This window comes from Bos mutus, chromosome X (assembly GCF_027580195.1).
Source record: "Bos mutus isolate GX-2022 chromosome X, NWIPB_WYAK_1.1, whole genome shotgun sequence".
NCBI lineage: Eukaryota > Metazoa > Chordata > Mammalia > Artiodactyla > Bovidae > Bos > Bos mutus.
The window spans coordinates 52,170,767-52,187,820 of record NC_091646.1 but is presented as its reverse complement, the minus strand read 5'-3'; the positions used below and the strand labels follow the sequence as shown (position 1 = coordinate 52,187,820).

Sequence of the window (17,054 nt, the reverse complement as noted above, 5' to 3'; positions counted from 1 at the left end):
GAGATCAAATTGTCAACGTCCATTGGATCATGGAAAAAGCAAGAGAGTTACAGAAAAACATCTATTTCTGTTTTATTGACTATGCCAAAGCCTTTGACTGTGTGGATCACAATAAACTGTGGAAAATTCTGAAAGAGATGGGAATACCAGACCCCCTGATCTGCCTCTTGAGAAACCTATATGTAAGTCAGGAAGCAACAGTTAGAACTGGACATGGAACAACAGACTGATTCCAAATAAGAAAATGGGTATGTCAAGGCTGTATACTGTCACCCTGCTTATTTAACTTCTATGCAGAGTACATCATGGGAAACACTGGGCTGGAAGAAGCACAAGCTGGAATCAAGATTGCCAGGAGAAATATCAATAGCCTCAGATATGCAGATGACACCACCCTTATGGAAGAAAGTGAAGAGGTACTAAAAAGCCTCTTGATGAAGGTGAAAGAGGAGAGTGAAAAAGTTGGCTTAAAGCTCAACATTCAGAAAACTAAGATCGTGGCATCTGGTTCCATCACTTCATGGCAAATAGATGGGGAAACAGTAGAAACAGTGTCAGACTTTATCTTTCTGGGCTCCAAAATCACTGCAGATGGTGACTGCAGCCGTGAAATTAAAAGATGCCTACTCCTTGGAAGGAAAGTTATGACCAACCTAGATAGCATATTCAAAAGCAGAGACATTACTTTGCCAACAAAGGTCCGTCTAGTCAAGGCTATGGTCTTTCCCGTGGCCATGTATGGATGTGAGAGTTGGACTGTGAAGAAAGCTGAGTGCCAAAGAATTGATGCTTTTGAACTGTGGTGTTGGAGAAGACTCTTGAGAGTCCCTTGAACTGCAAGGGGATCCAACCAATCCATTCTAAAGGAGATCAATCCTGGGTGTTCTTGGAAGGAATGATGCTAAAGCTGAAACTCCAGTAGTGTGGCCACCTCATGTGAAGAGTTGACTCATTGGAAAAGACTCTGATCCTGGGAGGAATTGGGGACAGGAGGAAAAGGGGATGACAGAGGATGAGATGGCTGGATGGCATCACCGACTCGATGGACATGAGTTTGAGTGAACTCTGGGAGTTGGTGTTGAACAGGGAGGCCTGGCGTGCTGTGATTCATGGGGTTGTAAAGAGTTGGACATGACTGAACGACTGAACTGAACTGAACTGGTACCAAATCTGTAGATTGACTCGAGTAGTGTGGTCATTTTAATAATATTAATTCTTCCAATTCATAAACACAGTATATCTTTCCATCTGTTTGTATCATCTATAATTTCTTTCATCAGTGTCTTATAGCTTTCCAAGTACAGGTCTTTTACCTCATTAATTAGACTTCTTGCTAAGTATTTTATTCTTTTTGATGCTATTATAAGTGGGATTGTTTTTTTTACTTTCTCTTTCTGATAGGCTTTTATTGGTATATAGAAATGCAATAGATTTCTGTATGTTAATTTTATATCCCACAAATTTACCAAATTTATTGGTGAGTTCTAGTAGTTTTTAGTGTTATCTTTAGGATTTTCCACATATGGTATCATTTCATCTTCCAACAATGACTGTTTTATTTCTTCCTTTCCAATTTGGATTCCTTTTATTTCTTTTTCTTATCTGATTGCTATAGCTAGTAATTCCGATACTATACTGATTGAAAGTTGTGAGAGTGGGCACCGATGTTTTTGTTTCTGATCTTAGAGGAAATGCTTTCAGCTTTTGATCACTGAGCATGATGTTAGCTGTGGGTTTGCCATATATTGCCTTTATTATGTTGACTTACGTTCCCTCTATACTCACTTTCTAGATAGTTTTTATAAACGGATGTTGAATTTTATCAAAAGCTCTTTCTGCATCTATTGAGATGATAAAAAAATATAATTTTTTTCTTCGATTTGTTAATGTGGTGTGTGACATGATTGAATATGGAACCATCCATGCATCCCTGGGATAAATCTCATTTGATCATGGTGTGTGTGCATGTTAAGTAGCTTCAGTCCTGTCCAACTCTCTGTGACCCTATGGACCATAATCTGCCAGGCTCCTCTGCCCATGGGATTCTACAGGTAAGAATAATGGAGTGGGTTGCCATGCCCTCCTCCAGGGGCTCTTCCTGACCCAGAAATTGAACCTGCATCTCTTATGTTTCTTGCATTGGCAGGCAGGTTCTTTACCACTAGTGCCACCTGGGAAGTCCTGATCATGGCGTGTTATTTTTTAATGTATTGTTGAATTCAGCTTGTTAATATTTTGTTAAGAATTTTTGTATGTATGTTCATCAGTGCTATTGGCTGTAAATTCCTTTTGTGTGTGTGATATATTTTCTGGTTTTGGCAGCAGGATGATACATATCTTTTAGAATGAACTTGTAAACATTCTTTGCTCTTTAATTTTTTGTAATATTTTGAGAAGGATAGATGTTAACTCTTTTCTAAATGTTTGGTAGAATTCCCCTTTGTCACCATCTGTTTTAGAAATTTTGTTTTATTACTGATTCAATTTCATTACTCAAAATTTTTCTGTTCATATTTTATATTTCTTCCTCATTCAGTCTTGGAAGGTTTTAGCATTTCTAAGAATAGGTCTATTTCTTCTAAGTTGTCCATTTTATTGGTATATACTTATGGTAATCTTTTTTGATCCTTTGTAGTTCTGTGATGTCTCATTTTTCATTTCTGATTTTATAGATTTGAACCCTCTTTCATTTTCTTTCTTGATGAGTCTGGCTAAAGGTTAATCAATTTTTGTTATCTTTTTGAAGAACCAGCTCTTAGTTTCATTCATCTTTTCTATTGTTTTTCTAGTTTCTATTTTATTTATTTATGCTCTGATCTTTATGATGTCTTTCCTTCTTCTGACTTTGGGTTTTGTTCTATTTCTAGTTACTTCTGGAGTAAGATTTGGTTGTTTATTTGAGATTTTCTGATTTCCTGAGGCAGGCTTATATTATTATAGATTTTCCTTCTTGAACTGCTTTTGTTTCATCATATAGATTTTGGATCATTGCATTTTCATTTTCACTTGCCTCTAGATATTTTTTGATCTCTTTGATTTCTTCACAGACCCATTTTTTTTTTTTTTTAGCAGCATATTGTTTGGCCTCCATGTATTTCTGATTTTTTCAGTTTTTATCTTACTGTTTTCTAATCTCATAGTGCTGTGATGTGATGTAGCTATGATTTAAAGCTTCTTCAGTTTACTGAAGTGGAGTGTTAAAATCCCCTATTGTTATTTCGTTCCTGTCAATTTCTCTCTTTATGTTTGTTAATGTTTGCTTTATGTGTCTAGGTGCTCCTATGTTGGGTGCATATATATTTACAACTGTTACATCTTCTTTTGGATTGATCTCTTGATCCTTATGTAATGTCCTTCTTTGTCTCTTAAAACAGTCTTTATTTTAAAGTCTATTTTCTTGGTATGAGTGTCAGGAGAATGTGTAATTTTCTCACTTCTGTCTTGCTGCAACAAAGATTTGAAATGGCAGACCAGTGTTACAGTTCGGTTACAGCTCAGAACTTTATTTGGTAAACAAAGAATATTACACCCTTGAGGCATGAGGGTGGGCTGACCCCAAAGGAGAGGCCCCAACTTGACTTGGCTCCCCCTTTTTATACGCTCTGTTTCCTCCCCCTGAGCCTACCCTATGCAAATTAGGGCTAGCCAGGAAGGGGGTGTGTTGTTTCACCTGAGGTTCTCACTCTTGTCCATGGATCTTCCCTTTGTTCCCTTTTTGTGGGCTTTTCCCCTTTCTTTGTGTGTCTTTTAGCCACTGCCATTACAGAAGTATTTGTATGCAAGCTTTTTTGCATTTCTATTTGCATAGAATAACTTTGTCTATCCCCTCAGTTACAGTCTCTGTGTGTCTTTAGATCTAAAGTGAGTCTCTTGTTGGCAACATAGAAATAAGTCTGTTTTCTGTATCTATTCAGCCTCCCTTTATCTTTTGATTGAGACATTTAATTCATTTACATCTAATTATGTATAGATATGTACTAATTGGGCTTCCCTGGTAGCTCAGTGGTAAAGAATTTTCCTGCCAATGCAGGAACCACAGGTTTGATACCTAGATTGGGAAGATCCCCTGGAGAAGGAAATGGCAACCCAGTCTAGTATTCTTGCCTGGGAAATCTGATGGACAAAGGAGCCTGGCAGGCTATAGCCCATGGGGTCTCAAAAGACTTGGATATGAGTTAGTGTCTAAACAACAACAAATGTACTTATTGCCATGTTTAAAAATTGTTTGGTGATTGTTTTACAGTTCTTTTTTATTTATTACCATTCATTTTTATTCATTTACCATGAACTTTATATGTATACATATGATTATTTTAAAGTTGTTATCACCTATGTTCAAATGCATTTTGACAAAACTGAATTTTTATGCCCCTCTTATGCTTTCTAATGAGTCTTTTCTAATGAGTTGGCTCTTCGCATCAGGTGGCCAAAGTATTGGAACTTTAGCTTCAGCATCAGTCCTTTCAATTAATATTCCAATGAATTTAGTCTTGACTGGTTTGATCTCAAGAGTCTTCTCCAACACCACAGTTCAAAAGCATTAGTTCTTTGGCACTCAGCCTTCTTTATGATCCAACTCTCACATCCATACATGAATACTGGAAATACCATAGCTTTGACTATGCAAACCTTTGTCAGCAAAGTAATGTCTCTGTTTTTTAATATGCAGTCTAGGGTTGTCATAGCTTTTCCTTCAAGGAGCAAGCGTCTTTTAATTTCATAGCTGCAGTCACCATCTGCAGTGATTTTTGAGCCCAAGAAAATAAAGTTTGTCACTGTTTCCATTGTTTCCCCATCTATTTGGCATGAAGTGATGGGACCAGATGCCATGATCTTAATTTTTTGAATGTAGAGTTTTAAGCTAGTTTTTTCACTCTCCTCTTTCATCCTCATCAAGAGGCTCTTTAGTTCCTCTTCACTTTCTGCCATAAGAGTGGTGTCAGCTACATATCAGGTAGTAGGGGTAATGGTGGTTATGATGACCTCCTTCAATAGGACTTATGCCAGCACCCTCCAGGCCACTCACAGGCAAGTCTGGCTTAGTCTCTTGTGGTGTCACTGCTCCTTTCTCCTGGGTCCTGGTACACACAAGGTTGTTTTTTTGTGTGTGTGCCCCCAAGAGTCTGTTTCCCTAGTCTTGTGGAAGTTCTGTAATCAAATCCCTCTGGCCTTCAAAGTTAAATTCCCTGGGGATTCTCAGTCTTTTTGCTGGATCCCCAGGTTGGGAAATCTGTTGTGGGCCCTAGAACTTTTGCAATGGTGCAAGAACTTATTTGGTATAATTGTTCTCCAGTTTGTGTGTCGTCTGAACAACTCTGTTCTTTTGCCACCTAACACATTCTTCTCATTTCTCTTCTACATTTCTGTATAGGGCCTGATAATTTCTGCCACCCAGTCATGCTATTAGGGCTTCCTCCATGTCTCAGATGGTAAAGAATCTCCCTGCAATGCTGGAGACATGGGTTCGATCCCAGGGTAGAGAAGGTCTCCTGCAGAAGGGAATGGCAACCCACTCCAGTATTCTTGGCCAGAGAATCCTATCGGCTATAGTCCATAGGGTCACAAAGAGTCAGACATGACTGAGTGACTAACCACCACTACCAGTCATATTATTTCTTCTCACAGCAAAGAATAACTATTCTTTATTGCTAGTGTAATTTTTCCAACTATTTCTGACTTTGTCTCCTCAGAGATCTTTACCTATCATCTTCACCTTTCTTTTCTGTATCTTTAAGCTCTTCCACTCTATTTGTTTTCACCTTCAATGTGTAAGCATATTATTGTATCTTAAATATAATCTTAGTTTCCTCAGTCTTCATTTGCTTATGAGTAATGTAAGAGAGGAAAAACAATTTTCCCCTCTAACCTTCTGAGTTCTTGGCTTAGACTCTTATAATAAAACACAGTTTAATAAGAGAAAACAAGCAAGTTTATTAACATGTGTATGTTATGTATACACATGCATGCATATACATGAGAGATATCCTAAAAAAACTAAATAATTCCCCCAGATGGTGAAAGGCACTACTTAAATACCATCTTCAGCTAAAGACAAGTGAAGATGTGAGGTGGGGAAAGGCCGTTTATGGCAGATTACCAGGAAAAGCTAGGTAAACAAGAGTTAGGTTTGCCATACAGATTTAAGTGGACTCCTTCTCCATGAATAAGATTCTCCTGGGGTTTAGTCATTTTTCTCTTCCCAGTAAAGAATCTGCCTACAATGCAGGAGACCCCAGTTCGATTCCTGGCTTGGGAGGATCCACTGGAGAAGGGATAGGCTAACCACTCCAATACTCCTGGGCTTCCCTTGTGGATCAGCTGGTAAAGAATCTGCCTGCAATGCAGGAGACCTAGGTTCAATTCCTGGGTTGGGAAGATAACCTGGAGAAGGGAAAGGCTATCCACTCAAGTATTCTGGCCTAGAGAAATCCATGGACTATACAGTCCATGGGGTCACAAAGAGTCAGACACAACTGAGGGACTTTCACTTTCACTCTCTCTTCCCAGTACAGAGAGGTTGAAATTTACAAATGGAGATTTCATTTGTAAATGCAAATTTCTCTTTGTTAGTTTTCATAACTTTTCCTGTCTTTGCCATGTTTCAAAATAATCAACTCAAAATAATCTTTATGCCAAAGAGTCATATTTGGGGGCAGCATATTCCATAGTAATGTTTCCATATTTGGATGTTACTTCAAATTTTACTTCTTCATACCTTCAGCTGTATTATAGTTGGACCTCCCTAGGACCTCCCCCACTGTTAAAAAACAAAATTCAATTGAGTAAATTTGAAAATTCAATGATTCATGAATTTTTTCCCCAGTAGTCAGGTACTGGTCTTTCTGGTAGTCATGTACGGATGTGAGAGTTGGACCATAAAGAAGGCTGAGTGCCAAAGAATTGATGCTTTCAAATTGTAGTACTAGAGAAGACTGTTGAGAGTCCCCTGGACAGCAAAGAGATCAAACCAGCCAATCCTAAAGGAAATCAACCCTGAATATTCATTGGAAGGACTGATGTTGAAGTTGAAGCTCCAATACTTTGGCCACCTGATGTGAAGAGCCAAGTCATTGGAAAGGCCCTGATGCTGGGAAAGATTGAGAGCAGAAGGAGAAGGGGGCAACAGAGGATGAGATGGTTGGATGGCATCACCAACTCAGTGACATGAGTTTGAGCAAGCTCTGGGAGATGGTGAAGGACAGGTGAGCCTGTTATGCTATAGCCCATGGGGTTACCAAGAGTCGGACATGACTGAACAACAACATGCCTTCAGCCATATAAAGTTGGACTTCCCTAGGACCTCCCTCAACATCCAACTTTGTAAATTTGAAGATCTAATTGGATTTATTTAGCAATTCATAAATTGGGTAGCATCCCATCTAGTGAACAGACAGGCACTGCAAGGAACTGGACAAAATGGAAGGTTTTTATAGGCAGAAGAGTGGGACGAGGAAGTTATTAGCAAAAGAAAAGAATTCTTTCGGGTCAGGTCATCTTCTTTTATAGAGGAAGGTAATCGGAGGAGTCTTATTATGCAGGTACCTCACTAGTGCTGATCAGGAAATTTCAGATTGCTTAAAAGTCACCTTACAGGGAGAAGCTGGGACTACTATTAAATCTTGGTCCACTGTCACAGAGGCAGATGACTCCACTTGCTGATTGCTACTTCTTTTTAACATTCAGTTCTCCATAAACTCTCACCCAAGTTTAACTTATAAATCCTGGGTATTCTTCTTGTCACCTCATGAACTGTTTTCTTTTAGAATCTTCTATTAGTTCAACTTCCCTTGAAGTCATTTAAGGTCTTTTCCTTACTCAATATCCTTTATTCATGCATGCCTAGGTTCCTATTCTTCCCAAAGGTAATAACTACTTGAATTCAAAGTTAACTCTCAACGTGATTCTGAATTCCTTAAAATTCCCACTGCATCAACACAATCTATCTGCCAAAGTATATGAAGTATTGCTCCAGCTCTCAGTCACACTTTATTATCTGATAGCTGAGGCAGCACTGCTTGTGTTTGTTTTGTCTTCTGTGTTCTTCTTTGAAAATAGTTTCTTCATATTCTGCTGTCAATTCCCATGTTCAAGGGACTCATTTATTACTCCAAGAGGCAAGGGACCACTCCTGCCAGCTTAACATTGTATGATCCTCCTTGAAAAAATTCCTTTCCATGAAAAACTCATGAAAATAGATACCTAGGAGATAGCCCTGCAGTTTAGTAACAAATTCCATAATCTATGTTTTCATTTTGATGATGGCCAGTCTGTTCCAGGAAATGTAGTTTATAATCTTTCTCTCTTTTATCTTATTATCATTTACTATTCATCTCAAGAAAGGCAATGCCAAAGAATGCTCAAACTACCGCACAATTGCACTCATCTCACACGCTAGTAAAGTAATGCTCAAAATTCTCCAAGCCAGGCTTCAGCAATATGTGAACTGTGAACTTCCTGATGTTCAAGCTGGTTTTAGAAAAGGCAGAGGAACCAGAGATCAAATTGCCAACATCTGCTGGATTATCGAAAACTCCAGAGAGTTCCAGAAAAACATGTATTTCTGCTTTATTGACTATGCCAAAGCCTTTGACTGTGTGGATCACAATAAACTGTGGAAAATTCTGAAAGAGATGGGAATAGCAGACCACCTGACCTGCCTCTTGAGAAATCTGTATGAAGGTGAGGAAGCAACAATTAGAACTGGACATGGAACAACAGACTGGTTCCAAATAGGAAAAGGAGTACGTCAAGGCTGTATATTGTCACCCTGTTTATTTAACTTCTATGCAGAGTACATCATGAGAAATGCTGGGCTGGAAGAAGCACAAGCTGGAATCAAGATTGCCGGGAGAAATATCAATAGCCTCAGATATGCAGATGACACCACCCTTATGGCAGAAAGTGAAGAGGAACTAAAAAGCCACTTGATGAAGGTGAAAGTGGAGAGTGAAAAAGTTGGCTTAAAGCTCAACATTCAGAAAATGAAGATCATGGCATCCAGTCCCATCACTTCATGGGAAATAGATGGGGAAACAGTGGAAACAGTGTCAGACTTTATTTTCGGGGGCTCCAAAATCACCGCAGATGGTGACTGCAGCCATGAAATTAAAGGATGCTTACTCCTTGGAAGAAAAGTTATGACCAACCTAGATAGCATATTCAAAAGCAGAGACATTACTTTGCCAACAAAAGTTCGTCTAGTCAAGGCTCTGGTTTTTCCTGTGGTCATGTATGGATGTGAGAGTTGAACTGTGAAGGCTGAGCACCGAAGAATTGATGCTTTTGAACTGTGGTGTTGGAGAAGACTCTTGAGAGTCCCTTGGACTGCAAGGAGATCCAACCAGTCCATTCTGAAGGAGATCAACCCTGGGATTTCTTTGGAAGAAATGATGCTAAAGCTGAAACTCCAGTACTTTGGCCACCTCATGAGAAGAGTTGACTCATTGCAAAAGACTGATGCTGGGAGGGATTGAGGGCAAGAGGAGAAGGGGACGACAGAGGATGAGATGGCTGGATGGCATCACTGACTCGATGGACGTGAGTCTGAGTGAACTCCGGGAGTTGGTGTTGGACAGGGAGGCCTGGTGTGCTGCGATTCATGGGGTTGCAAAGAGTCGGACAAGACTGAGCGACTGATCTGATCTGATCTGATCTGATTCATCTCTTGGCAATTTCCTATCTTCACCATTCGACTATAACTACCAGTTTAGTGATAATTCCACCTTCACACTGAAGACTTCCAGAGACTGTTAATGAATTTAAAAGCTGGGGATTTTCTCTGATGCCTCATTGCATATGCTTGTTACATTAAGATGCTAATGAGGGATCTGTTGGATGGAGGTGCTGGAGCTGGACCAGGGACCAGGGTATAATTACCAGTGTCCTATAATTACCAGTGATTTCCTTATTTTCAAAGACAGAGGAAATGTTTCAAATTCTAGATTCTTCTGTAGCATTTGATGCTGTTGAAGTTACCTTCTTCAGAACATTTCCTCTTTGTGTGTATTATGACATAATTTTTTGTTCACAGTGAACTATTACCATGCTCCTGATACTCATTTTGTAAATTTTGCTGCTGGTAATGTTGATCTTACCAAAAAATATCAAAAGAAGGTTTTCAGACCAGGCTCACACATGCACAGACAATGATGACTATATAATGACTGCTATCTGGCTAACACTAATTGTAAGATAGTATCAATTGTAAGACACATAGCACTTTTGAAGATGTTAAAATCTGAAAGGAATGGACATCTAAGAATTATGGGCATATGATATTATTATCTGATTGCTTGAAGAGAATTGATCTGTGTTGCTTGAATTCAAGGCTTTAAGAGATAATGCAAACATCATTATACATTTTCTAAATGTACTTGCCTTATCTGATGTAAAATAACCACACCAAGTTATTTTACATCTTTTATGAGGCTAGAATAAGTCGCTCAGTCGTGTCTGAATCTTTGGGACTCCATGGACTGTAGTCTACCAGGTTCCTCTGTCCATGGGATTTCCCAGGCAAGAATACTGGAGTGGGTTGCCATTTCTTTCTCCAGATCTTCCTGACCCAGGATTGAACCTGGGTCTCCTGCATTGGAGTCAGACGCTTTACCGTCTGAGCCACCAGGGAAGTCTAGAATAAGATAATGCATGTAAAATATGTACTGCAGCTAAAGTACCAAAATCAGTAAGCACTCAATAAATGATAACTAGTAGTCATAGTAACACATATTTTCAATAAAAACTTGAACTATAGCTGTTATTGAATTTAATGTTCTTAAAACTCTAAGACCCCATATGTTTATTGAAAGTATTTTTTTCTCCCTTAGTAAACTTAATGAATAATAATCAATTTTACAGTTTTTTTTGAGATGCAAATGAGACAATGCATGCAAAATATTTGTTTATTGGTTGAAGTAGTACCTGATATTTTCAGCAGAACATGAATTATAACTTATTTTTGTTGTTTCTAAAATTCTAGAGATGATATACATTTTTTCAAAGTTAATTTCAGAAAGATTAAGTGATTCTAGTTAATAATTCCTTCTTTTTATGTTTTTTATCTGGATTAAATAATATATGAAAGTATATAATAATTGTAAAACATTTAAATCAGTGTGTGACAAATAAAAAGCACTCAGTAAAAAGTAATTATTATTACAATTGTTGTTATTTATCCCTGATATTATCTATGGTAGTTCATTTTCACTTTTTCTCCTTGGTCAAGTTAAAGATTTTAAAATATCAAAGACTTCTCAATTATACTTGCTAAGCTAGTTTTCTGAAGTTAACATCACCAAATAGTATATACCTTTCATAATTTTTATGACAATGAGTGAGATAATGCATGTAAAATATTTGGTTGCTATTATTGATAGTTTGTGTTTACTTGATATCACTTGAATTTCTACTAATTGACTAATTAAAAGTACTGAGAAACACTTTATACATGGCTGAATTTAACTTTCCAGGGTTTAAATAACTTCATCCACTAATATAGAACAGCAGTTCTCAAACTCTTTGGTGTCAGGGCCTATTTATACTTTTTAAAACAAATGGAGACCTCAAAGAGCTTGTGTATATATGGATTATATCTATTGATATTTATTATATTAGAAATTAAAGCTGAGAAATGTTTAAAGTATCTATGAATCATTTTAAATAACAATAATGAATCCATTTAATGTTAACATAATGTTTTTTTTTAATAAAAATTAACTATTTTTCCAAAAATAATTAAGAGAGAAGACAGGCATTGTTTAACAGTTTTAAAATCTCTTCAATATTTAGTTTTATGGAAAGATAGTTGGATTCTCATAGATGTATCTGTGTTCAGCCTGTTGTGGTACGCTATTTAGTATGAAGTTTATAAAGAATATGCAGTTTTAAAGATGAATAGTTGGAAAAGGGAAATCTAGCAAACTCTGTAAAAGAATCTCAGAGGCCCCTCTGGGTCCTTGAACCACACTTTGAGAACTGCTGACATATGCTTTTAATTTTTTTAAGTATTGAATAAGATAATCTATATAATAGATACTGTTTTTAATGCTGCTTTAGTTGCTGTTAGTATTATTTGTATAATTTCCAGATACTGTCAAAAGAAACTGAGTTTCTTGTTTTGTTGACTGCATTCACAGTTTCTATAAAAAAAAAAAACAAAAAACAAATGACAATGTAGATTTGGTAAAATGGTTAAGCTACTTCACTAAATAATATCTCTATTACAGGAGTTTTAATGAAATTGAGATAATATATTTTATATTTTTAATGTCAGTAATACACATGGCTCAGTGCCTGGCACATAAGATAGACTCAATAAAAGGCAGCTTTAGAATCACTCTTTGTTCAATGTACAAAAGATTATGCAAATAGATGCCAAGGATAAAATTGATCTCATACACACAATAACATCATTAGCTTATCTGGAATCACTCTGCTACCCTCTCTTGTCTCTAGACAAGGCCTACTTTTAGGCCCGAGATTCCCTTAGGAAAGTAAATAAATCTTTAAACAGAAACAAGCTAATACAATTCAGAGCTGGGCTCTGAGTAATGCTGACTTCCACTGATATGGTCAGTGTGTGAGGCCTTCCCTAGAAATTTCAGATATCTAGGAATACCTAAAAGATTGTGCAGCATTTCCTTGGGGAAATGACTCTCCACTCCAGCACTTGTATCCTGAGTGTAGATATGTCTACCCTTGTCAGAATTTTTTCAGAATGAATACAAACTCCCCAGATTAAATTTCTAGCCTCAGGGTCTGGTTGCCACATTGTTGGATGGCAGGGGAGGGGGACAGTTTGGAAGGGGAGCCATTCCACTTTGCCCCTCCTCTGGTCTTGCTATAGGATCCTGAGAAAGTATAACAGTTTTCTACCAACATTTTGTTAGAAAATGGCCTTCTTCTCTACATTTATATCAAAATGGTAAGTGTTTCCACTCAGGACCGCAAGACTTTTGCTCTAGAAGTAATCAGTTCCAAAGTTAGCAGTGGTAGTAAATCTTACAGACTTTTATCATCTGGGGTCTAACAGCCATTTCTTTCTATGTTTCAGAAAGAACTTCTGTTTTATTTTAATTGCTTCCATTTTTAAAATATTAAACTTTTGGTATAAAGACTTTAAAAGATTATAAAATTAGGTAGAATTATATTATAAAGAACCATGTACTCATTATCCAGCTCCAAGATTTATCAATTTATGGACTGTCTTGCATCATCTGTACTTCTGTCCACTTCTCCCTCCCATATTATTTCAAAACAAACCCCAGAATCATAATAATTTATCCATAAACACTTCAGTATATACATATCTAAAAATATAAATTTTTCCCCACATAACCACAATATCAATATCACTTTTAAAAACTAATGAATGATAATTATTTACTATCATCAAAGGCCAGTTATTATTCAAAATAACACATTTCCACCTGTGTCATGAATATTTTTAAAAATTTGTTTGTTTGCATCACAATTCCAAGAAGATCCACATATTAACATTGCTTGATTGGTATTTTAAGACTCTCTTAATATTATGTTCTCTAATTTTTTCTGTTGTAAATGGTTTGTTTTTAAGAAACCCTTCCCTCTTTTCTTAATCTCATATTAGCTTCCTTAACTCCAGAAAACTTCCTACAACCTTATCCTCACTAAAACATTTCATGAAGGATAAGCCAATACTGGCTTCTTTCAGGCAAGCTTGACCTATGCTCTTTCTGCATATTCCCTCATATTTATGGCTTTTGGAATAAAGATTATAAGAATACAAGATGGCAGCATTCTTACCTATCATTTTATAACTCTTAAGAAATGTAACCTGTGTGGTTCATCAAATTTGGTGACTATTACCTTCTGATACTTGCCACTCTTCCCATCTAGAGTTCAAAGGTCGCTTCACCAGATCCTGTACTGTATTACCTGAGGACACTTTCTGTTTGCAGTGTCTCCTAGTTTTCACAGCCATTCTTGCCTTCTTAAATGGCATGCCTAGGTTGAGAATTGCAGGTATGTACCAATATGCCAAGAAATCTTGTCACATCTATTGATGCTTCTCATACCATCACTTGGTCTCTTTCTCTAGGGGAAAAAAAAAACAGGCATGTAAGAAATTCAGGGTCTAAATTAGAAGGCTTAAAGATAACTTTTCAAATATTCTTCCTCATGTCTTCCCAGAAATTAAATACCAATCAACATCATCAACAAGCTCTTAGCAAAGAAAAATATTTTCCCCTCTTGATCATCAAACACTCTATACCTGACAAAGCATGTTAAGACAATCTATAGGGACTTTCAGATTTGTCATGGTTCCCTGTGTGTTCCCTAAAGCCAGCAATGATCTTTGAGAGTGTGTTTCTATCCTTTCTCACAGTTCATAGTACAAATAGCCACCAGCCCAGGAATCCTCATAATGATCTCTGATAGAATCCTAGAAGTGCAACCTGAATTGTCCCAGGCTTCAAGTTCTTGTGGACACATGAAAAAATAAATTAACAGTAAAATTTGAATTTTATTTGTGCAAGTTATCTCTGCTTATTGATGATAGACCTCTTCAAGATCTGCCAAAATGATTTACCACAATGATTTTCAAACATTTCTAGGTACATTACTTATGGTCAGGCACAAGATTCTGCTCCCATCTTCTTATTGATATTTTCTGCCTGTGAGCTTCTTTATTAGTGGAGGTGCTTACCTAGATGAACACCTCTCAGTATTCTTTGGAGAAGGCAATGGCACCCCACTCCAGTACTCTTGCCTGGAAAATCCCATGGATGGAGGGGGCCTGGTGGGCTGCAGTCCATGGGGTTGCTAGGAGTCGGACACGACTGAGCGACTTCACTTTCACTTTTCACTTTCATGCATTGGAGAAGGAAATGGCAACCCATTCCAGTGTTCTTGCCTGGATAATCCCAGGGAGGGCAGGGGAGCCTGGTGGGCTGCCATCTGTGGGGTCGCACAGAGTCAGACACGACTGAAGCAACTTAGCAGCAGCAGCAGCAGCAGTATTCTTATCCAGGGAGGGAGGAGGGAGGGGGGTTCAGGATGGGGAACACATGTATACCTGGGGCAGATTCATGTTGCTATATAGCAAAACCAATATAATATTGTAAAGTCAAAAAATAAACTAAAATTAAAAAAAAAAAAAAAACAAATGAGTTCAAAACTCCACACGTAAATTGGAGGACTGTATCTCTCCCAGAGTCTCAGGAAAATGCTTACTAAAAAGACAATTCCTTCAGTTTCTGCATAGAGACTATGTCTGCATTGTGGTCAGATCTAATTCCTATTTGAGGGGCATACTATCCTCTTCATCTCCAAAAAACTCCAGAGCTTCCAGGCTCTGTCTCCAAAGGACTCACCCACAGAAGTTCCTCTTCTTGACCACTTTCCTCAGGAAAGGATTTCCTTAGCTAAAAACTCATCTCAAACTCAGTCTAGTCAATGCTGATATGCAATTACTCCTAGGTGGTATACACATCATTTTTATTGCATTTGGAATGTTAAAAATGAACAATTGAATTTATTGATGTCATTGAATACAGACACAAATTTATTCATTCAACAAATATTTAGTGAATGCCTTCTATGAGCTGGGACATTTCTAGGAATTGGAGCTAAAACAAAAAAGACATGTTCACTGTTACGTATAACCATACTTATAATTATCTCAGTAATGGTAATTCCAAGTCTTTTACAGAAAATTGGTGAGAAGGCATTACTAACTTGAAAAAAAGCTGTCATTTTCTGATATCATACTGTTACTCTTTCATGTGACTATCACTTTATGCTGTGAATAGCTTTCAACAAATATCAGATCTAAATTTTCTCCAGTGATATTCAATTGAATGTATCCCACTGTACAAATCTGTTCAATGCTTCCATATGCTGTAACAATGTCATATCTTCTTTTTTTGTTCCTGTAGGTGTATCAGTTCCTATCCCAGTGATTGGACTGAGGGATGAAGACAAGGTGTTCGTCAACAACACCACCTGTGTGCTGAATGACCCAAATTTCGTTCTTATTGGGTCCTTCGTAGCTTTCTTCATACCGCTGACAATCATGGTGATTACCTACTGTCTGACGATTCACGTCCTTCGCCGACAAGCTCTGATGTTACTGCACGGCCACACTGAGGAACCGCCTGGAATAAACCTGAATTTCCTGAAATGCTGCAAGACAAACACAGATGAAGAGAACTCTGCAAACCCGAACCAAGATTTGAACCCACGCCGAAGGAAGAAGAAAGAAAGACGGCCTAGGGGCACCATGCAAGCTATCAACAATGAACGGAAAGCCTCGAAGGTCCTTGGCATTGTTTTCTTTGTGTTTCTGATCATGTGGTGCCCGTTTTTTATTACTAATATTTTGTCGGTTCTTTGTGGGAAGGCTTGTAATCAAAAGCTCATGGAAAAGCTTCTGAATGTGTTTGTTTGGATTGGCTATGTTTGTTCAGGAATTAATCCTCTGGTGTACACTCTTTTCAACAAAGTTTACCGAAGGGCTTTCTCCAACTATTTGCGCTGCAATTATAAGGCAGATAGAAAGCCTCCAATCAGACAAATCCCGAGAGTTGCTGCCACTGCTTTGTCTGGGAGGGAGCTTAATGTTAACATTTACCGGCACACCAATGAACCAGTAATTAAGAAAGCTGATGACAAGGAGCCTGATATAGAGATGCAAGTTGAGAATTTGGAGCTACCGGTTAATCCCTCCAATGTGATTAGTGAAAGGATTAGTAGTGTGTAAGAAAGAGCAGCACAGTCTTTTCCTATGGTAAAGCTACAAATGTAGGAAATTGTTCTTTAATTCTGCCAGTCATAACTAATGTAAATATTGCCGTCTGAAAAGTGTGTTTTATATATAGCTTTGCAATCCTGTACTTTACAATCATGCTTACAATAGTGAGATTTAGGGTTCTGTATTTACTGTTTATAACAGATTGAGAATAACTTATTTTGATTGATGCAAAAATGTTGATTTTCCCCCCCTTCCATCTCTCCTTCCCTCCTTCTTTTTCTTTCTCTCTCTCCTCTCTCTTTTTCTTTTGCATATAAGGAAA

At 37.6% G+C, this 17,054-nt stretch overlaps 1 protein-coding gene across 1 annotated transcript in view; it reads left to right on the top strand.

Annotated features, from left to right (window-relative positions):
- Positions 1–16,741, top strand: part of HTR2C (5-hydroxytryptamine receptor 2C) — a 175,227-nt gene extending 158,486 nt beyond the window's left edge. Inside the window, exon 4 of the mRNA XM_070366214.1 lies at positions 15,918–16,741. Within this exon, the coding sequence (XP_070222315.1) occupies positions 15,918–16,741 (824 nt within the window). The remainder of the gene's footprint in view (positions 1–15,917) is intronic.
- Positions 16,742–17,054: the final 313 nt, after the last annotated feature.